This window comes from Pseudophryne corroboree, chromosome 2 (assembly GCF_028390025.1).
Source record: "Pseudophryne corroboree isolate aPseCor3 chromosome 2, aPseCor3.hap2, whole genome shotgun sequence".
Taxonomy (NCBI): Eukaryota; Metazoa; Chordata; class Amphibia; order Anura; family Myobatrachidae; genus Pseudophryne; species Pseudophryne corroboree.
This window is the reverse complement of record NC_086445.1, coordinates 446,259,393-446,283,135: the sequence shown is the minus strand read 5'-3', so window position 1 is coordinate 446,283,135 and position 23,743 is coordinate 446,259,393. Positions and strand designations below refer to the sequence as shown.

Here is a 23,743-nt window from a genome sequence, read left to right as displayed (position 1 = left end):
CATTTAGGCTCCAAAACAGGCCACTTTTGGCACATTTGTTCTTCTCGCCATCATGGGGGGACTGCGAGAAGAAATGTCAACACCAGCAGCTGTTCACGCCCGAACGAAGCAACAATTGAATTGCTCGACCGAGTGCCATCAGGTGGCAGCCAGCACGAAAAAACGATTAAATTCCCCCTTTAGAGTTCATGTACTGCTGTAATTGTGCATTGAATAAAAAATGCTTTATTCTTTAACTTACTCATTTTTGATGTGGTGCAATATCAAAATTTAAAGAACAATAAAAGCAAAAGATTACCCAATAAAACCTTTATTTAAGTAACACCTGTCTGAATTTGGGTAATCTTCATCTTTTTGTTCTTTATTTTTTTAAATTCAATTCTCAATTTGACATTTAGATTATTGAACAGTCATGACTTTATTGTACATGGTTAGCCTTTGAGTGTGTCAAATTCAGTAATGATTTTCATTGTTTTCTCTCTTTTTTTTTTTTTTTTTTTAGTCTTTGACCTTCTACGCAAAGGGTATGTAAACAAAAGTTTAAAATGGATATAAAAAATACATTATTAATATAAAATTGTGCCTGCTTGGGTTTTTTCTACAGAGGATATATTTTTACAAATGGATGATAGCTAGCTGTCATACCAAATCATAAATTTGTCTGCAACTAATGGCATACAGGCTAATCCCAAGGCTCTGCTAGAGTGCTCAGCCCCCGTATTACATTTTCTGCACATATTGGTCTACTGAATAGACAGGTCACTATGCAGCCCCCTTGTTTGCTCAGCAGATTACTGCACCCACATACAGTCATTTACCAACCAGAATTACAGACATGCAGAATAGTGATCCCATCACTTTTCATACTTTTATTATCATTCATGTTACATATCAGAAAATGTTTCCAGTATCTGCACATTTGTGGTCGTCATAAATGTTTTATAAGGAGTACGGATCAAGCACTGTACTGCATGTGAAACATGAAAACCTGGTGTAAATCTGTTTGAAGTCAAGTGAATAGATTTTATGCACAACCTTATAGATTTGGAGTCCTGTGTATTTATAGCCTCCTGTTATTCCTCCTTGTCATGTTCCATAGGGATTCACTTAGCTTTAACATTTCCCTCAGTGTATATAATTCAAATGTACAATCTATAGTTTAATTCCATCGTATTAACAACATCTATCAAACTTCTTCAAATCATTCACTCACATTAAATAAAATATTGTGCGGATTATTAGAAATGTATTAAAATAATAACATAACAGTTGATTCCAGTAAAAAAAAAAAAAATGTTCTCTTGAAACTGCAGCCCGCGGTATTATTGCATTCCGGCTCATCGCCAGGTGCCGCACTCATACCCACAGCCACTGGGGGCATTATTTAAAGCTCCAGGGCAGTGAACTGTTAGGCACAATTGACCTGTTTATTGTGTGATAGTGTGCAGAAGTTTTATGATACAGTACTATTTTATTATAATACAAATCTGAAAATATTAGAAGCTGTCATTAAATGTTTTGGTTGTCTAGATGTTGCTAAACATTTGCTATCAAATTAAAGAGAGATTTCCACTATACTTTTTTCGTTTTTTTCTTCTTTCATCCTTTGCGCTAAAAGTAGATACGTTTCAGAGCTGATCACTGCATTATTAAACTTCTGAAGTGATAACTTTCCAGGATATACTTAAAATTAACTTATCAACTGCACAGAATGGAATTTCCCTGAATATTGGTCTATTATATAAAGTAGTTACCTCCACTGTATGTTACAAAACAACCTTATTAAGGCACTAATATAGCAAAATAAAATAAAAAACTGTAGAAAATCACAGCTATAGGGATGATTCAGATGCAAAGTGGTTGTGTTGCGTGATGCCACAGAAGTCTGATTTACTGCCTTATGAAATCCAAGTTTCCATGCGGCTTCAAGTGGGATGCTGCCCTGCCCACTGTTTTTCTGTCCCCAGCTTTAACTATTATCATTAGTACTGGCAATTGCACCAGCTCCATGCTAGATCAGAGAGATGGATCTGAAACAGGCTTCCCTTCCCCGTACACACGACACAGAATAACACAGACCTCTAGCTACTGGCCCATGACACTCTCATGAGACTACAGTTTTCTACAATCGCATTATCACCACCCATTTCCTGGCCCAAAAATGACCATTTTATGCATAGAAAACAACAACCAATATTTGTCCGGCTCAGAATTGAATCGAGAGATGCATAAAAGTATACATTTATTTTTGGAATTGAAACTGATTACTTGTCATATTGTCAAGTCAGCATTTATTTGTTGAGGTGTTGAAACAATTTATCCACATTTTTTTCTTACAGATTACTGTGTTCATGTTTATTATTCTGTCTGCTTATTTTAATGATTTTTTTAATCCTCTCAGACCTGTCATGGAAGTACCATGTGATCATCCCTTTTCAGAAGAGCAAGCTCGTATTTACTTCAGGGACATTGTGCTGGGCATTGAATACTGTGAGTAATGATGTTTTCAACAAATTGTCCACTTTCCGGTACTTTGCTTTTAGCACTTTAGTGATGAAAGAAAATATTCACAAAATACTAGTTAATTATTCATACTTGAAGGGTTTAGTCTTGTAAATCTTTATATTTGTGTTTGGGGAAGCAGGAAATATGCTTTTTCACAAAACAGATTTTCAGGTTGATAAACTAATGATGATGTCACATACTGGACACGTTTCTGTACTAAACTTAATGCAGATATATATTTAATTTCTTTCTTTTTGTACTAATTACAAAATAATCCCTACTTTGTTAAATTAACTCCAGAATGCCCTTCTTCCGGAAGCAGAATTACATTTCAGCGTTCCAGAATTCCAGCTTGCTTGCATGGTACTCTGGGAAATGAAATCTCTAGCAGTATCAGCCCTAATCTCATTAACCTCAGTGGCATCCCAGGGCACCACAGAAGGGAGCAGAACCGGTGTATGCGACATGGGTCCATTTGTGTAATGTACTTGAGTATAGAGCCCCATGTAAAAGCTGGTTTTAATGGGCTTGAATATAGTGACTTTCCCTTCTTAATATCTGCTTAGCCAAGTATCCAATATTTCAACAGTACAGTACTGTTTGTGTAGATGCCCTTAAATCTCTTGCTAGTTTTATGACTAATCCTTTTACTCTGCTGGGGAACTATTCTGAAAGATTGCCTGTGACTTTTCTGTGATATGACCTTAATAAACAGTGTGTGTGCATAAATGCCACAGGTCAAATTCTTCTCCTGTTATTTTCTTCTTTGTTTATCTGTGCTTAGACAGAATTGTACATATTTATCACTTTGACACATTGGGGTAAATTTACGAAGGTGGGAGTTTTTTTTTTTTTAGAACTGGTGATGTTGCCCATAACAACCAATCAAATTCTATTATCTTCTAGAAGCAGCTAGATAAATGCTAAGTGGAATATGACTGGTTGCTATCGGCAACATCACCAGTTCTAAAAAAAAAAAAAAAAAAACCTTCCACCTTAGTAAATTTACCCCTTTGTACAGATATTCTTGACATTTTTTCTTACTGTGAGCAGCTGTTCTATACATCAGTTATCAAATCTTATTTGTATTTAAATAACCTGTTGTAGCGGTTATATTCAATTATATTGAAATACTTTTTGTTAGAGGGAATTTGAATTGCTTCCAGCTGTTTGTGGTGACCTATAAGCAAATCCCAGCTCCATGGTAGCTGTTCTGGTCTACCACTTCCTCAAAAACATGCTCTCCTGTGAGTCATTTTTTCCCTCATTACCGGCCAAGCCACCACACAAAGCGAAACAGAATACAGGAGAGCGAGCCCCAGCATCTGTGCACAGTGTAGAGACAAAGGCAGAATAGAAACAGACTAGAAAAGGAAATCACAGGTGAGAATTAGAGAGGATCGAATTGCAACTACAATTCATAATTGATGAAGCTAACACAAGTAGATAATAAATGTGTAACAGGGAAAGTTGTTTCCTGATTTCAGATCCTAGTATACTGTAGCTTATCAGGTTTAACATAACTGCATGTTGTATAATAGTGATGTTACAGCTAGTTTCTTTCCTATAATAATTAACTGAAGGTAGAGTTTACAGTCAGAGTTTCTATTGTAAGCAGGTCATATTCAAGCATAAATTATTCTATTATAATGATGTAATCCATAATTTATGCAGCAGTTTCCCTGCATTATCTGTAATTAGGCTAATTATTTAAATGTCTTTTGTTTAGAAATATAGCACAGGAATCCAGTCATAGAAATAAAAATATGGCCTTTTGGGTTACATCATCAGGTTATACAGATGGCAAATACACATTGTGGGCATTATTAAAAGAAAAAAAAAATGGTGTACAGGTGAATAAATGCAAATTAGGTGTATCATTTTATAAACTGTAAAGTAAGAGCTAGATTCAGATAAGTAGCACTTGTTTGCATCCAGTGTCTTCTAATAGTGATACATTTATAGACACTCATTATCCTTGAGCAATAGAATGCAGTACACTTATAAAGATGGTGTTTATTTGGTTCACAATGCCACTCAGAGCAAGCTCTTCAGAAGTGACATAGTATTATTTATCTTGGCAGTATGATATTTTACATTGGACATTTCCAGAAACCTCAGAACTGTCAACATTTTGACAAGACTGTATACTTCTCTTTTATAGACCAGAATAGGAAAGAAATGACCTTAGTTCGATACAACATACCCAAACTAGTCTTAATTGTTCTAGCCATAACATTTTCTGTGCACTCATTTTGCTGTGGTGTTAGTTTCTCTCTTCTACTGTCACAGGCAGCTGGATATACAGTAATGTGGAAACTGTTACAGGTTGGGATTAGGGAAAAACAATTTCCACTGGTTCCATCACTCTGGATTATGTTTCCTGGCTGCATCGAATAAATTACATTCTAGACAGGAAAATCAGAGCACTCTGTTATAAATTGGGAACTTGAATAGCAGAATGATAGCTGGAAATTAAATGGGATATTTGTCCACTCAGAAGAAAAATTTCACCTGATTAGTATTGCTGCCAATAACTGGGACTTCTTTCTACCTGAAATCCTCTTACTCTTGGTAAAGGTACCAGACGGAAATGAAACAGTATGTCATTCAGTAATGTACAATCCATTTTTCTTTCTACTTTCGTAGACATTACTAAGTGCACCCTCAGGTCTGGATTGGGTGGGTGGGGGGCACCCCCCCCACACACAGGGTCACTCTGCCACTGCTCAGGTCGAGGGGTCATTTTTTGGAGGGGGCTCCTGCAACTTCGTTGTCCTGGGCTCCCACAAGCCTTAATCCAGCCCTAAGAATCCTTTTTGTTTATACAGCACTTCCAAACACTTATCTTTTTCTCTATATGCAGCTTTGAAGACATTTGTACATTTCACAGTTGTGTGATAAATAGTGCAGCTGCTTTCGCACATGATATTTATAATTTATATAACTGTTATCCAAGTTTGGATCTAAATCAATGGGGCACCTAAAATAAAATTTCTGTTTGAAAGCAAGTGCTATTTATTTCAAATGATACAGAAGTAAACTGTATTTATTTAGGTTAGGGATGGCCAGATTTTTGGAATAGAATCTACTCCACAATCTGAAAATCTATTAAGCTGGCACATTTGCGTATACGTGGCGTGCGAGAGAGAGGACCTGGTCTTACGACAAGAGGCGTGGGGAGTGCCCCTCTGAAATCAGACATTAGCCTCAGGGCAGCCATCAGGGCGGGACTGCGGGGACTGGAGTCCCGGGCCCTTATAGAAAAGGGGGCCTACCCCTGGCTCCTACCGCCAATACCGGGAGAGCTGCACTGGCAGCGCAACAACACCGGGCTGATGTGCAGCAAGGACTTAAAACAAACTTTCCCAGCGCATCAGCTCTGTGAATCGTTCCTGCAGATCCGCAATACTCCACCTATATGTAACGTCATACTGTATGACATCACATAGGGGTGGAGTGGTGTGGCAGAATTTAAATTTTTTGGTGGGGGGCCATGTCTATTTTGTTGGTCCTGGGCCCACAATTTCGTATTGGCAGCCTTGATTAGCCTCCACAAAAAAGAAACCTTGCACACATTTGCCCCCACAAGAAACAAACCTGTTGTTCCCCACAGGAAATATAAAACTTTTGTTTAGTTTTCCTATCAATACAACAACACAATATACATGTCCCATGTAATTCAACCCATTTTTGAGCTTTTTACAGAAAATCAACTGAAAATTAACTTCTCATTATTGGCCAAATGGTGCTACTTAAAGGCATTCAAGGGAATTATTATTTAGGAAGTAATGGAGGTTCTGCACTGTCCCAAAATTGTTGCATTTAAATTTGTGCCCATGAGTTTTTGGTAACCTGTGTTAACGGAATGGAAATGTCTCAGAAGATGGAGACCCTTGCCTTGGCAGTCCCACAAAATGGAGGAGACATGCCTTTGTTTTGGGAAATGCCATCGCCGCCCTCTAACCGTCCCCAAACGGCTGCACTCTGTTAGTCAACTGATGTCTGCAGCCTCACTACATCCAGTGACGCAGGACCCTTACTGCACACGCACAGTACGCGCCTGGGGCAATGTACTGAACAACCACAGTAGCATCCTGACCTGAATCTGGCCCAGTCTGCACTTTGCCAGCAATCAGGGCCAAGTGTTACTGTACCAAGGTATAAAGACTTTATGCTCATGTGTAAGAAAACTCTGCCTTGGAGCGTGCTGAGCAAGATTGCATGTAAATGGTTGGCATCAATCAGCGGAGAAGGATTGTAGTGCTATCCTAATCAGATATTGGGAGTTGAGCACAATTTACTGTAGTTTGTGATTCCGAAATAACTGAATGGTACATCTTTAGGACCGTTTCCACAGCAAGACTAATCTTTTCTTAGCAAGATTCCCTGGGGGGAACTCAATCAAAGTAGCATGGTTTTCAAGGTGTCTAGGTTGAAACAGAATGCATAATTAACATGACATTTCCTGTCTCTGTGTTACCCAAACATTCTGAAGGCATCTTACCTCAGAAGTGGCAAAACGTTAATACGCTTTCTGCATTTACAACAATATACATGAGGATAATATAAATCCAAATTACTAGCGAAGTTATTTATTCTCATTGTCAAGTGGGAAGGTGATCAAACCGCAGTAGTTTGTGTTTTTTAATTACAGGTTGAGTAATGAATCCCTTATCCAAAATGCTTGGGACGAGAGGTATTTTGGATATGGGATTTTTCCGTATTTTGGAATAATTGCATACCATAATGAGATATCATGGTGATGGGACCTAAATCTAAGCACATAATGCATTTATGTTTTATATACACCTTATACACACAGCCTGAAGGTCATTTTAGACAATATTTTTTATAACTTTGTGCATTAAACAAAGTGTGTGTACATTCACACAATTCATTTATGTTTCATATACACCTTATACACACAGCCTGAAGGTCATTTTAGACAATATTTTTTATAACTTTGTGCATTAAACAAAGTGTGTGTACATTCACACAATTCATTTATGTTTCATATACACATTATACACACAGCCTAAAGGTCATTTAATACAATATTTTTAATAACTTTGTGTATTAAACAAAGTTTGTGTACATTGAGCCATCAAAAAACAAAGGTTTCACTTTCTCACTCTCACTCAAAAAAGTCCGTATTTCGGAATATTCCGTATTTCTGAATATTTGGATATGGGATACTCAACCTGTATTATATTTTTTTTCTTATTTGATCATATTTGTTTTATAATAATCATACACCTATTCAATATATTATTGTATTTCAAACTGTAAAAAAAATATAATAGTCACATTTGTTTTTGTTTTGTCTTTCAAATGTATATATTCTTGAAACAATATTTTTATCTAATTGATTTTCTTAAACTGTTTATATACAGGTTTGCCACCTCTCCAATCATTCAACTCCACTGTAGATAGTGTGAATGGCAGAAAACATTGCGCTATTTTTGTACATACCAATTTTGCATTTATATTTGTTTTAAATAATGATTATCCTGGTGACAAAAGGAAGCATATGGTAGAATTTTGCTGTTTGGTGATCCACTAATAAATCAGTTTTCCAATACTGGCTGCTTTTGCATGTAGTCCACAAATGTTCGCTTTACTGTTGCACTGCAATTTAGATTTCAGTTTGAACACACCCCACCCAAATCTAACTCTCTCTGCACATGTTACATCTGCCCCAGCTGCAGTGCAGCATGGGTTTGCCCATTCGTGTGCTTTTTTCTTTGCTAACAAACCTGACTCAGGCCCTTAGTGTTTTATTTGGCTTGTACTATATTCTATATTGTATTATAACCGTAGTGATCATACTGTAAAGGGCCGGATATATTAAAGGGAAAATGCGTCCAAAACCCGAAAATAGCAATTTTCAGAATTGGGCCGCATTTCCAGAATGTGATACATTTCAGTGCTTGGACCCAGTGGGTAACGCCAGCTTTTGCTGACGTTACCCAATAGGAGCCATTGGGCTTATCATGTTTCCCTCTGGCCTCCACCTGGGTGAGATACAATCAGATCCCTCCCAGCACCCCTTGCGGCCACCACGCCACTCTGCGCATACGCAAGAAGACTCCTGGGTCCTATACTCGCAATCCTAAAGGGCAGCTCTCATCGGGCGGGCTATACTTTGCACTTTACATCACATTTCTAAGTACATACCCGGTAAGTATTCACACAATAAGTGACGGGTTGTACTGCATAGCGGATGCAATGCTCTATGCATCCTGCACAAAAAAGGGAGTAGTAAGCCTCTTACTTTTAAATGCCATTTTACATATACTTAAAGTTTAAAATGTGTGAGCAGGGTATGCCTAAGGCTAAAATAGGATGTTAGCTAGGTTTGGCAAGCCAAACAGTGCAATTGTGGACCCTGAGCCTGATTCAGAGATGTACGCACAGTCAATGTTGTACACACGGAGTGAATATTTGCCACTGCGCATGTTGCAATGCAGCACACTGATAAGCAATATCACACGCACTGAGGATTTATTTGCAAAGTGAGCCATAGGTAGCCAGCATTTGGGGGATGTAATGGGGGTGGCTGGAAAATGCAGACATGTAGGGACTATTCTCTGTACATACCAAAGTCAGCCACTGCAAATTCTCACAGCTGTAGAACCCTCTGTGTCTGAGGAGAGCAGCTTTGTCTGAGACACCATAGGCGTACTCAGAAGATCAGTGACCGTCCAGTGTGCTTCCGATGTTTGTTTTCGCTTTTGCACATGCCGGCAGTGTGTCTCTATGCACAAGACGGTGCCTGAGTAAATCACCTCTGAGAATGCATTTGCATACATCTCTGAATCAGACCCTCTAAGAAGAAAGTGTTGAATGAAGCTGAAAGTTCTTCACCAATGAACACATGGTCCTTGTTGCAGACATAAAAAAAATTACTAGTATGGCTTGAAGATCAAACCGGTTACAACGTGCTTTTACGCTGATCCATCACCCAGTGCTAAGCCCTAAGGTCCTGATTCAGCGGTGGGCGCTGCTGCGTCTACTCTTGCGACTGTTACCAGACTAGCGGCTGTAATCATATGCATATGCTACTTTCTGCTGTCCCCTGGTGTACAAGCCTGCACCTGAATGTGCAAGCGCTGAGATGCCCACTTTCAGTGTCTCTGCACTCTATAACACTGCCGGTGATTCCTGATACGCCATGGACACTTGCTACTTCATTTTGGCATGTGCAGTTTTTCCGTATGGCTTCTGTGGCAGTGGCCGTGCATCTGGGAACGCAGTCACTTTCACAGACACACCTGCAATTATCCCATAACATGCCTATGAAACAGACTTCTTTTTGCATTCACTTAAGGACACCACACTGGAACGACCATTACTTTGTCATTCTATTTTTGATTCAGTCTTTGCTGATGGCCACAGCACCTTTGCACGTATGCATGCCCTGTAGTGGTTTCCAGAATTTTCTGTGCGTGAGCAGTTGCAAATCAACATTGCGAGCGGTTTGCGTCCGCCTCTGAATCAGACCCTAAGCCTCTTCAATGCGATGTCGGCAGCGAGATGTGAGGAAGCTGCTCAGAATAAATTTGAAGCTAGCAAAGTCTGGTTTTATAGGATAAGGATAGAAACCAACTTCACAATATCAATGTGGACTTTGAAACAGCTACTGCAGATACTCTAGCTGCAGAAGATCGTCCACAGGAGTGAGCAAGGATCATTGGATCCGGTGGATATATCAAGCAACAGATTTTGAATGCAGATGAATCTGCATTATATTGAAAGAAAATGCGGTCTAGAACCTTTATTGCTCAGGAAGAGAAGTCAATCAGTAGCTTCAAAGCTGCAAGAGACAAATTAATACTTTTATTAAGGGCTAATGCAGCTGGTGATTGTAAGTTAAAACATTACACCTTAGAGCCTTAATTGCTATGTAGAAAGAGATAAATGTTGTTTTTCTTCTTGCAGCTAGAACTTCATTAATGCAGCAAATGGACCACAGATAAATTGCAACATTTAAATCCTATTACCGAAGTAGAACTTTCGCTAAGGCTATAAATGCCTTAGACAGTGATGCAGAACCTGGGCTGTGACAAAATAAATGAAAAGCATTTTGTAAAGGTTTCACGATTTTTGGTGGTATTAAAACTATGGGGGTCATTCGGAGTTGATCGCTTGCTGCATTCGTTCGCTGTGCAGCGATGAGGCCAAAAATCGGCACTTCTGCGCATGCGTATGTGGCGCAATGCACACACGCGTCGTACTACTGCAATGAACGATGTAGTTTCACACAAGGTCTAGCGAAGCTTTTCAGTCGCACTGCTGGCCGCAGAGTGATTGACAGGAAGAGGGCGTTTCTGGGTGTCAACTCACCGTTTTCAGGGAGTGTTCGAAAATACGCAGGCGTGCCAGGAAAAACGCAGGCGTGGCTGGGCGAACGCAGGGCGTGTTTGTATAGTCAAAACAGTAACTGAATAGTCTGAAGTGATCACAAGCGCAGAGTAGGTCTGGAGCTACTCTGAAACTGCACAAAATTATTTTGTAGCCACTCTGCTATCCTTTCGTTCGCACTTCTGCTAAGCTAAAATACACTCCCAGTGGGTGGCGGCATAGCGTTTGCATGGCTGCTAAAAACTGCTAGCAAGCGAACAACTCGGAATGGCCACCTATGTTTACATGAGAGAAAATGAAAGAAAGTACACTGAAAGTTGTTTGGAGGAAGACATTTCCTCCGTTTATGGACTGTTTTGAAAATCCTGCAAAAGAAGTCACTGCAACTGTAGTTGCAAGTATATATATCGCCATCCAGAGATGGCATTATGTTTTGAACTAAGGGCTCCATTTAACAAAAAAAAAGAAAACCGTTGAGGTGTAGTGTCTATTCTCATTGCCAGTGCTAACTTCAGCTGGTATTTAACACTAACCTGAGAAAATCATCATGCTACTCTGGAATGTTTTTCAAGACAGTGTATATGTTTTGTAGTCATAACTATGGATGCTATGCTGTTAAATTGTGTAGTTAAATAAAATGTATGATACATTCCCCTGTGATAGGCAGAATTATGCAAAGAAGATTTGTGGTCATAGGCGTGTGCAGCACATTTTATTAGGGTGTGCACCACAGGAGGGGTGTGTATAGCACTGCCTTTTGGGCGTGGCTAGCACCACCTATTGGGTGCAAGTGGGATGCAAAAATAAGGAGGGGCACTGAATGGTATGGGTACGTAGGATCCACCCTGACTACGTCAATCCCAGAATGCAGGCATTGGCATGTGAACAAGGTTAAGAGGGGGACTGAGAGAGGCAGGGCTAGCGGAGGCTGCCTGCTCAACACATCTTTTGGCAGCGGGTGGCTCGTATATATAGTGACTGCTGCAGCTGCGGACCTGGCATGTGGTCAGGGCTGCCATCAGAAATATTGGGGCCCAGGACCGACATACATACACATATACTGTCTTTTCTTTGGAGTGCCGCCGGAATTGGATGTGTGATTTATTACCCGAGGGTGATAAACTTGGAAGGCACCCAGCACTTACCAGTGATTTAAGCAAAGGAGTGCCGGTATCCTGCCTCTCTCTCTCTCTCTCTCTCTCTCTCTCTCTCTCTCTCTCTCTCTATATATATATATATATATATATATATATATATATATATATATATATATATACATATATATATATATATATATATATATATATATATATTCACTCACATAAAATACATTGAAATAGCAAGTTCCACATAAAAAAATATATTTCTATAGCCAAAACCGCATAAAATACAGGAAACTGAAAAAGCCAGATCCACATAAAAAATTTAAAAAGCCAGTGATTATTGGAGATATGAAACATAGCAGAATACAAACACTTCTTACGCATTAGGATGTTTTGTGTCAGTCTTTTCAGTGAATAAAATACTGACAAACTTAAGAGCAACATTTGCAGCATATCACTAAGCAGCTTTAGAGTAAAATAATTTATTGCTACCAAATGAGTGATGCGCACCATCATCTCCCGTCTGCATCTCTCAGCCACACCATCATCTCCCCCCCCCCCCATGTCTCTCAGCCACACATCTCCTGTCTGCGTCTCCCTGCCACACCATCTCCCGTCTGCATCTCTCACTATCCCCCTCACTTTGGGGTAAATTTACTAAGATGGGAGTTCTATTTAAGATGGGATGTTGCCCATAGCAACCAGTCAGATTCTACTTCTCATTTATCTAGCACCTTCTAGATGATAGTACCTGGAATCTGATTGGTTGCTATGGGCAACATCCTATCTGAAATAGAACTCCGATCTTAGTAAATTTACACCCTTGTGTCTCTGTCCCCCTTCACTCTGTGCCTCTCAGCCAGCTACCCTTTCACTCTGTGCCTCTCAGCCTGCCCCCCCCCACCCTTCACTCTGTGCATCTCAGTCGGCTACACCTTCACTCTGGGCCTCTCAGCCTGTCCCCCATTCACTCTGTGCCTCTCAGCCTGCCCCCATTCACTCTGCGCCTCTCAGCCTGATTGTACCTCACTTTGTGTCTTTCAGCCCCCCCTTCACTCTATGCCCAACCAGCTACCCTTTCACTCTGTGCCTCTCAGCCTGCACCCCCTTCACTCTGCACCTCTCAGCCTGCTACCCCCACCGTTCACTCTGTTCTTCTCTGCCTGTCCCCCCCCCTTCACTTTGTCAGAGACCATAGATGGGTTTAAATCATCGATGGTCGATGGCCATCCCTACCCGTCACTCACTACTGTCCGCACATGTACTACGCTGCCATCTGTGCCCCCTTGTTGTCTGTCAAGGCCCAGCCAGGACAATAGTTCAGATGGTCGGCCCAGCATGCAGGACATTAGGGGGTGCCTGTGCGCACCAGGCACCGCCCATGTGCACTCTGTTGAAGTCAAATTACTTTCTAATAAATATTTAAAATGCCAGCTCTAATATATACTGCGGACGCTAGGCGCATCTTATTACCATGTGCTATGAATGTGCGCTGTACTTCGCAAAACACTACATCCCATAAGAGAAAACAATACACCCACCCATTATCTGAGTTCCAAAGCTCATTGATGTATATATTTGTTATTAAAAGGATATGTATACAATATATCACATGTACAGTATATATATTTACATGGTTACAATTTACACAGTAAGCGGTTATTACAAACTACTTCATTACAGACACGGCCAGCAATACATCACCATATTTGCGCAATGCTCACTACGCTCCCCCTCCTCCATCTTTAGCTCTCCCTCCATGCTCAAAGCAGCAGAGTATCGGCAGAAGCCCATCTCGATCAGCACCCCGGGACAAACAGGAACTTCTGTGTGTGTGATCAGCTATACATTGAGTCTCTTGAGGGTATCTAGCTCTCTTGTTATTGGTCTAGGGGAGGGAACTTTCTCATTCATGATGAGTCATTGTTCAGTGTGAGGGCTTTTGTTCAAGGTTGCTGGTCTCTGGTTTCCTGTCCATCACATACTCCTTTGAATATATATTCTTTTGTTCCAGTAAAAGTGACTTCATATTCCTACATTTAATCATATCTACTCATGGCAATGTGCTACAACCTAACCACAGGCATCAGATGAATCTACACATTAATCTGGTTACTTTGACACCAAGCACGACATGTCCATCTTGCTCCGCTCCAACAATACACATACATGACGTTACTCCATTATATAATTTAAAACCTTATGATGTCTGGTGCTTGATATGTTCAATTTATGTGCTGTATGAAATATGTGTTGAATATATCTTTGTGGCATGTCTGTGTAAATACGTATGTTATCATATATTGCTGTGCGTCTTCGCAAGCATAGCGACTCATAATGTGTGGAGTCTGTATGTTCTCTCTGTCATATTTTTTACTTCGATAGTCCACCCTTTGGCAGTAAACCATAACTGCCATAAATTAACATAAGAAAAAATATTTCAAACCATAATCGGTGACCTAGACACACGTATGTATTCATTTCGCAAATCAGACACTTGACTATATTTGGGGAAGACAGGGAGATGGACGAGACATCCTCTATATGCACTCGGCGGTCACGGGACCACTGGTTGGGTGTGGGACAACATTCAACCTATAGAGTATGCTGGGACAGTGCTATGGCCTATGATGTCTGATTTGAACGAACATTTCACACATACATGTACCTATGTCTTAGTACACTGATGTTCAGATTCGATTGAGGTTCTGCTGGGTAGAGGGAGAAAACACAAACAAATCGTGAAAGAGACATATCAAAATTTCATGGTATATATTACCATCTTTTCTGAGCATTGTTTCCATTTCTGGAACGTATGCTAGGTCTGTTTCATCATTGAACAAGGGTTATAAGTAGTGTCCTTCCTAGATAACATAAACCTTCGGAGTTCGGGGAGAGCCACTCATAAACCTTTCTTCCACATATATTAATGAGCTCTTTATCTGCAATGTGTGAATAGCCATTGTCTGATTGTGTCACAACTGAGGGCCTGAGCTGACGGGAGGCAGCCTCAGTTGTAGGGGCTGAGATGTACCGGAACCTGGGAGGTTGTATCAGACCCCTGGACATGTAAGTAACATGAATAATAACTGCCCGAAGGCGTGACCACGACAACTTGGATAAAAGTCAATGATGTTTATTATGACAACTCCGCAACACAGCAGCAGTAAAAGAAAACGTAAAAGTCAGCAAAGAATAAATACAGTTCCTGGGTACTACAGGATGGCAGGAGCCACAGGGCACTGGTAGTGTGAGATAGTTCTTATGATCTTCTAGATGGAAAGTCCTTACCAGGCCCGACTGTAGCAATGGAGATAACCCAGGATTGTGCCAGCTGGTGTTCCAGGAAAAGCTGGGTTGCTGAAGATAAAACAGCTGCTGTGGATACTGGCTGGAACCAGACTGTTGTTAGCACGGAGTGGATACTGGCTGGAACCAGTTAAATAATAAATGAACTTGGGAGCGATGAAATATGAACTGAAATGTAGAACTTGAGAGCGGAGAAATAATAATACCGGTGGAGAGTAGTAAAGTGTAGAAAGGACACCGGCCCTTTAAGGGAAGCTGTACTCTGCTGGAAGCTGAGCTGGAAGCAGGTAATGTTGTAGCTGGAAACAGATGAATCCACAATGGATTGGAGAGTCAGGCTACACCGCAGGTGGAATGCTGGTGCGGGTCTCTATGGTGGAAGTCTTGAGACAGGAGCTGGAACCTGGAAGACAATCACAGGAGAGAGACAAACAGGAACTAGGTTTGACAACCAAAGCACTGACGCCTTCCTTGCTCAGGCACAGTGTATTTATACCTGCAGCAAGGAAGGGATTGGCTAGGCAATTATGCAGATTATCAATACTGACAACAGATTGGTGGAAATGATCAGCTGACAGAATCCAAGATGGCTGCGCCCATGCAGACACTTGGAGGGAAGTTTGGTTTGTAATCCATGTGGTAATGAAAACAGTAATGGCGGCGCCGGCCACTGGAGACAGGAGGCGCCAGGCTGACAGATGCACATCCAACCACGCGGACACAGCGGAGGCCGCGGCTGACGTAATCGCCACTCAGACACTCTGCATGCAGAAGTTCAGGGACGGCGGCGGAGGCCGCGGGAGACGCCATGCCAGGTGTAATATGGCGTTTACTGTGACAGCGTCCCAGAGTGACAGGAGAGGATACAGGAATGTACACATCAGGATAACAGATGGGATCCGGTCCTGGAGCGCTGAGCCAGCCTTAGGAGGCATCTGATGGGTAAGAAATGGCGTCCAGATACCCGGATCGTGACAGCACCCCCCCCTTTAGGAGTGGCCCCAGGACACTTCTTTGGCTTTTGAGGAAACTTGGAATGGAATCTCCGGACCAAGGCAGGAGCATGGACATCAGAAGCATTGGTCCACGAACGTTCCTCAGGACCATAACCCTTCCAGTCAATAAGATATTGTAGTTGACCGTAACGGTGACGTGAGTCCAGGATCTTGGCCACTTCATACTCAACGCCTCGTTGAGTTTGGACTTTCGGAGTTGGAGGAAGTGAGGAATGAAACCGATTCAAGATCAGCGGTTTCAACAGGGAAACATGGAATGTCCTGGGTATTTTTAAGAAGGGAGGCAACTGGAGTCTGTAAGCAACAGGATTGATGACTTGTTCAATCTTGAAAGGACCGATATAGCGAGGTGCAAACTTCATACTGGGAACTCTTAACCTCAAATTCTTCGTGGATAACCATACCCGATCACCCACCTTGAGAGCAGGAACTGCTCGACGCTTCTTATCCGCAAACTTCTTGTACCTGAACGATGCCTTGAGCAGAGCTGATCGTACGCTCTTCCAGATATTGGCAAACTGATGCAAGGTGATATCCACTGCGGGAACAGAAGTTGCTGGAAGCGGTTGGAACTCAGGGACTTTAGGGTGGAATCCAAAGTTAGTGAAGAATGGTGTTGAAGCAGATGAAGAATGATACTGGTTGTTATGACAGAACTCGGCCCAGGGAAGTAATTGAACCCAGTCATCTTGAGAGGAGGACACATAGATGCGGAGGAAGGCCTCCAAGTCCTGATTCACCCTCTCGGTTTGACCATTGGTCTGAGGATGGTAAGCCGTGGAAAACTTTAGCTTGACTTGGAGGACTTGACATAAACTTCGCCAGAATTTGGCTGTGAATTGAACTCCTCGATCTGAGATAATTTCTTCAGGAAGACCGTGGAGTCGGAAGATCTCTTGTATGAATACTTGAGCCAACTTGGAAGCTGACGGAAGACCGGTGAGAGGAATGAAGTGTGCCATCTTGGTGAACCGGTCAACTACCACCCAGATGGTATTGAACTTGTTGCACATGGGTAAGTCTGTAATGAAATCCATCGACAAGTGGGTCCATGGTCGACGGGGAACGGATAGTGGAACCAGTTGCCCCGCAGGCGACTGGCGGGATACTTTATGTTGGGCACACTTTGGGCAAGATGCAATAAACTCCAAGACGTCCTTTTTCAGAGTTGGCCACCAATAGGACCTAGAGATACACTCCAGGGTTTTTTGGGTACCTGTATGTCCGGAAAAACGGGAAGCATGGGCCCAATGCATGAGCTTCTTCCTTAGCATCGGCTTCACAAAACTTTTCCCTGATGGGGGCGTAGAGTCCATCCCTACCGTGGAGAATGCCAACGGATTTATAATAGGATGCTTGTCTGAAGACTCTGACTCATTTTCTTGCTCCCATGAGCGGGAAAGGGCATCGGCCTTGCGATTCTGAGAGCCCGGACAGAACTGGAGTTTAAAGTCGAACCTGGAAAAGAAAAGTGCCCATCTGGCCTGACGAGGGTTGAGACATTGTGCGCCCTTCAGGTATAAAAGGTTCTTGTGGTCTGTAAGTATGGTGATTGAATGAGAAGCTCCCTCCAACAGATACCTCCACTCTTCTAGAGCGAGCTTGATGGCTAGCAACTCCTGGTCGCCAATGGCATAGTTGCGCTCAGCTGGGGAGAACTTCCGGGAGAAGAAACTGCAAGGGTGTAAATGGCCATCTTTAGCCCTCTGAGATAACACCGCTCCTACTCCAACGGAGGAGGCATCCACCTCTAAGATGAAAGGAGAGTCGATGTCAGGCTGTTTCAGAACAGGCGCAGAGATGAACCTTTGTTTTAAAAGATGAAATGCTTGCATGGCTTCTTCAGACCACTTGGACGGGTTAGCACCCTTCTTAGTGAAAGCAGTAATAGGCGCCACAATGGTGGAAAAGTCTCGTATAACCTTTCGGTAATAGTTGGCGAACCCTAAGAACCTCTGGACCCCTTTGAGGGTTAAGGGTACCGGCCAATTTTGGATTGCTTGTAGTTTCTCAGGATCCATCTCTAGTCCGGAACCGGACACAATGTACCCTAGAAACGGAATGGACTTGACTTCAAAGACGCATTTTTCTAATTTGCAATAGAGATGATTGACACGGAGACGGGACAGAACCTCTTTAACCCAAAAACGATGTTCCTCTAAATCGTTGGCAAAAATGAGGATATCGTCTAGATAGACCACGACATGACGGTATAGAATGTCTCTGAAGATCTCATTGACAAAATGCTGGAAGACAGCTGGAGCATTGCTCAATCCGAAGGGCATGACGAGGTACTCATAATGTCCGTCACGGGTGTTAAAGGCGGTCTTCCACTCGTCACCCTCACGGATCCGGATGAGATTGTATGCACCTCGCAAGTCCAGCTTTGTAAAGATGGTAGCTCCGCTAACTCTGTCAAAGAGCTCAGTAATCAGGGGTAAAGGATAACGGTTCTTGATGGTAATGTCGTTCAAACCTCTGTAGTCGATGCACGGCCGCAGACCACCATCTTTCTTTTTTACAAAAAAGAAGCCTGCGCCGGCTGGAGAAGAAGGTCGAATGAACCCCTTTGCTAGGTTCTCTTTAATATATTCCTCCATAGAATGCGTCTCAGGCAGAGACAACGGATAAGTTCGGCCTCGAGGTGGAACCTTCCCTGGAACGAGATCAATCGGACAGTCCCATTCTCTATGAGGAGGAAGGATATCAGCAGAAGCTTTACTGAACACATCCGTGAAATCTTGATATGGAGGAGGTGGAACATCAGACGACCTGGGGGAGGAAGAACAGACAGGCAATACTTTAAACAAACATGTCTCAGCACAGGAGGAACCCCATGCCAGGATTTGCGTAGTCGTCCAATCAATTGTAGGATTGTGAAGACGGAGCCATGGAAGGCCCAGGACCACAGGATGTGTGGCTCTTGGAATCACTAAAAAAGAAATAAGTTCGGAATGAAGAACTCCCACTCTCAGACGAACTGGTAGAGTCCTTAAAGAAATAACTGCATCAAAAATTTTGCTGCCATCCACGGCAGTTAAAGAAATGGACGAAGGAAGTCTCTCGGTGGGTAGGGACCACCGTTTAACATAGGCTTCGGTAATAAAGTTCCCAGCTGCTCTGGAATCAAGGAGGGCAATGACGTTCCGATAACGTTGAGCAACTTGAAGCGAGACTGGGAGATTACAATCTTGAGGAGATGGAGAGGAGATCATTACTCCTAGCCGGCCCTCTCCTTGGCGAGCTAGGATTTGGAGTTTCCCGGACGTTTGGGACAGGCATTAATGGTGTGAGACGGAGCTGCACAGTAGAGACAGAGAAACTCGGAGAGACGTCTTCGGCGCTCAGCAGGAGTTAAACGGGAACGGCCAAGTTGCATGGGCTCATCTTTAGATGGTGACAGTTGACGAGGAGGAGGAGCAGAAGATTTTGGAGCAGATGATCTTCCACGCTCAGTTGCTCTCTCTCTGAAACGTAAATCAACTTTCGTGCAGAGTGAGATTAGCTCATCTAATTTAGAAGGTAAGTCTCTGGTAGCTAACTCATCTTTAATACGCTCAGATAAGCCATGCCAGAATGCAGCATACAGGGCCTCGTCGTTCCATGCCAGTTCGGATGCCAGGATCTGGAACTGTATCAGATATTGTCCTACAGTACGTGACCCCTGGCGTAAACGGAGAATCTCGGATGAAGCTGAGGTTACCCGGCCTGGCTCGTCGAAGATGCGCCTGAATGTTGACACGAAGGCAGTGTAGGAAGATAGCAGGGTGTCGGACCTCTCCCATAACGGTGATGCCCAATCAAGGGCTGAGCCACTGAGAAGAGAAATAATGTAGGCAATTTTTGTACGGTCACTGGGAAAATTGCCAGGTTGTAGCTCAAACTGAATCTCACACTGGTTGAGAAATCCCCTGCAGAATCTTGGAGATCCGTCAAATTTTGCTGGCGTTGGAAGATGAAGACGTGGAGCAGAAATGGGTAAGGTGGGTGGAGTTATAGCTGGAGTCACTGTGGTTGACGCACCAGACGCGCCTGATCCACGGAGAGTTGTCTGAATCCCATCCAGCCGAGTAGAGAGATCCTGGAGACAGCGGATGATGTGGCCCTGTGCAGCCTCCTGATGTTCTAGTCGGGCTGCCAGTTCTTGCATCGGCCTGGCCGCTTGATCCTGGTCTCCGGCTGGATTCATTAGGTCAGTGCTTACTGTCACAACTGAGGGCCTGAGCTGACGGGAGGCAGCCTCAGTTGTAGGGGCTGAGATGTACCGGAACCTGGGAGGTTGTATCAGACCCCTGGACATGTAAGTAACATGAATAATAACTGCCCGAAGGCGTGACCACGACAACTTGGATAAAAGTCAATGATGTTTATTATGACAACTCCGCAACACAGCAGCAGTAAAAGAAAACGTAAAAGTCAGCTAAGAATAAATACAGTTCCTGGGTACTACAGGATGGCAGGAGCCACAGGGCACTGGTAGTGTGAGATAGTTCTTATGATCTTCTAGATGGAAAGTCCTTACCAGGCCCGACTGTAGCAATGGAGATAACCCAGGATTGTGCCAGCTGGTGTTCCAGGAAAAGCTGGGTTGCTGAAGATAAAACAGCTGCTGTGGATACTGGCTGGAACCAGACTGTTGTTAGCACGGAGTGGATACTGGCTGGAACCAGTTAAATAATAAATGAACTTGGGAGCGATGAAATATGAACTGAAATGTAGAACTTGAGAGCGGAGAAATAATAATACCGGTGGAGAGTGGTAAAGTGTAGAAAGGACACCGGCCCTTTAAGGGAAGCTGTACTCTGCTGGAAGCTGAGCTGGAAGCAGGTAATGTTGTAGCTGGAAACAGATGAATCCACAATGGATTGGAGAGTCAGGCTACACCGCAGGTGGAATGCTGGTGCGGGTCTCTATGGTGGAAGTCTTGAGACAGGAGCTGGAACCTGGAAGACAATCACAGGAGAGAGACAAACAGGAACTAGGTTTGACAACCAAAGCACTGACGCCTTCCTTGCTCAGGCACAGTGTATTTATACCTGCAGCAAGGAAGGGATTGGCTAGGCAATTATGCAGATTATCAATACTGACAACAGATTGGTGGAAATGATCAGCTGACAGAATCCAAGATGGCTGCGCCCATGCAGACACTTGGAGGGAAGTTTGGTTTGTAATCCATGTGGTAATGAAAACAGTAATGGCGGCGCCGGCCACCGGAGACAGGAGGCGCCAGGCTGACAGATGCACATCCAACCACGCGGACACAGCGGAGGCCGCGGCTGACGTAATCGCCACTCAGACACTCTGCATGCAGAAGTTCAGGGACGGCGGCGGAGGCCGCGGGAGACGCCATGCCAGGTGTAATATGGCGTTTACTGTGACAGCGTCCCAGAGTGACAGGAGAGGATACAGGAATGTACACATCAGGATAACAGATGGGATCCGGTCCTGGAGCGCTGAGCCAGCCTTAGGAGGCATCTGATGGGTAAGAAATGGCGTCCAGATACCCGGATCGTGACATATTGTTCCTGATTACCTCCCAATTTCCTGATTTCCTGAAATTAGTGAGATTTAAACATACCAAGGATTTATCTATGGTACTGGTAGATCTTAAGACTAGGGGGTCTAGTTATATTATATTCCTTGTCCATCGGTCCCCTCCCCCTTCCGTGTAATTCAAGTACCTCAGCTAACTCTAAAAAAAAATATGGCACTAATCCTGCATCATTTCGTCTTAGAGGTACCTGTGAGCACATCCAACATTCCGTTTGTTTTAAGACCTTACCCACTAGTGAGTGGTAATCACTCAATGGATGTCTGTCAAATGCTGCCTTATTGCTAGACTGACATCTCTAGATGCACTCATCTTCAATTATGGGGTCACAATAACTACAAAATACAGTATTCCTCAGACAATAGCCTATCACGTTACCTCCGATCTCCGTAACTACTAGACCTTTGATTTTCTCTGGCTTTAACAAACTGATAGGCTAATCCTGGGATCCTATAAAGAAATAACTCCTTCCTCCAGAACCAGTTCCAGTCCCACACTCGACTCCTCATGAAAAACCTCGCAAAAATAGAATGTCCTGAAAAAATGTTTGTCAGCGGGAAAAAGAAAAAAAAATAGAACAAAACAAATCTTGTCCATAGCAAATCAATTACAATGACTGGTCTTTCTGTAAGCCTTTAGTACGCTCAGGTAGTGTTCAACAGTGCCGCCTCTCAGTCTTCACGGAACAGACACTCTGGTGATACTTTCGCAATCTCACTCCATTTACGAGTTCCTTCCGGACTACCGACTTTCCTGCAATGGGAATCGTGGACCTAAGTCTCTCTCTCGGCTACTTTCACTGGGTTAGTGCTGTCAACAAAACTTGGTACGGTCCTTCCCACCTGTCTATTAGGCAACTTGAGCGTAAGAACAATCACACAGTCTCTTGGTTCACAATCAAGACAGTTAGTATTTGGCATACCAGGAATCAACAGTTTCAAGTTCTTTTGTCAAGTTCTCAAATGCTGGCTCATCTCGATAAGGTACTACTCTCACCTCATTGGTGAATTTCTGATCATTGCGCGGATCAATCATGACATGAGGTTGTCTTCCAAAAAACAAAAAAAAAACAAAATTTTTTTTTCGAAGAGGGTTATTCGTTAAGTGAAGATCTGAGAGTGGTTCCGATGCTACATAATACTAGTGGCAGTGTCTATGACCACAATAGTCCAGTTTCAAGCTTTGCTCCTACTCCTAGGTGTACCATATCTACACACAAATTTCTGTACAATTTTCTTTGCGGTAATCACAGCAGCATCCGTGGCGGCAGGAAATGCCTCTACCCAGTTTGAGAAAACATCAGTGCACACCAATACATAACAATAATTCCTAAAGGGTGTTAACTGTACGAAGTCGATTTGTATTACCTGAAAAGGTCCGTCTGCAGGAGGGATATGGGATGGCTCTGTTAGTACTACCTTACCAAATGTTCTTCCTCATGCAAGTAAGACAGGTCATTGCTTTCCTGCTTGCCTGAGAAGTGAACGCTGGTACATGCCAGTAAGCTCTTACCAATTTGCACATACCTTCCCTACCCTAGGTGATTCAGACCATATGCCGCCTCCGCTAGGCTTGGAAGATACGTCCTGGGGGACACTGGCTTACCTTGTCCATCTCTCCAGAGTCCTGGGGACTCCTAACCATACCCCTTCGACTTCCAAACCTCCTTTTCCTGTAGGGAACACAAATTTGTATCTTATTTTAACTGTTGTATGTTTGCAATGTAGAGTACCATAAGCTTAACTCAAAAAAACAAAAAACAAAACACATCTCTGGAGGAGAGAAAGAAGAAGAAAATATCAGGTCTGCGTTCACTAACGGGCATATCAGTGTCTATACAAAATTTCCCTACACCAGTATTCTCATCCTTCCTCCACCCTTTGTGCGTGACA

The 23,743-nt window shown here is 42.9% G+C and overlaps 1 protein-coding gene across 6 annotated transcripts in view; it reads left to right on the top strand.

The window, feature by feature from the left end:
• The window catches only part of CAMKK1 (calcium/calmodulin dependent protein kinase kinase 1), a 484,479-nt gene that overhangs the window by 257,932 nt on the left and 202,804 nt on the right, over positions 1-23,743 (top strand). For all 6 annotated transcript variants that reach the window (XM_063953693.1, XM_063953687.1, XM_063953688.1 and 3 more), the window contains 2 exons: positions 503-524; positions 2,402-2,490. In XM_063953693.1, coding sequence (XP_063809763.1) covers positions 503-524; positions 2,402-2,490 — 111 coding nt within the window. The remainder of the gene's footprint in view (positions 1-502; positions 525-2,401; positions 2,491-23,743) is intronic.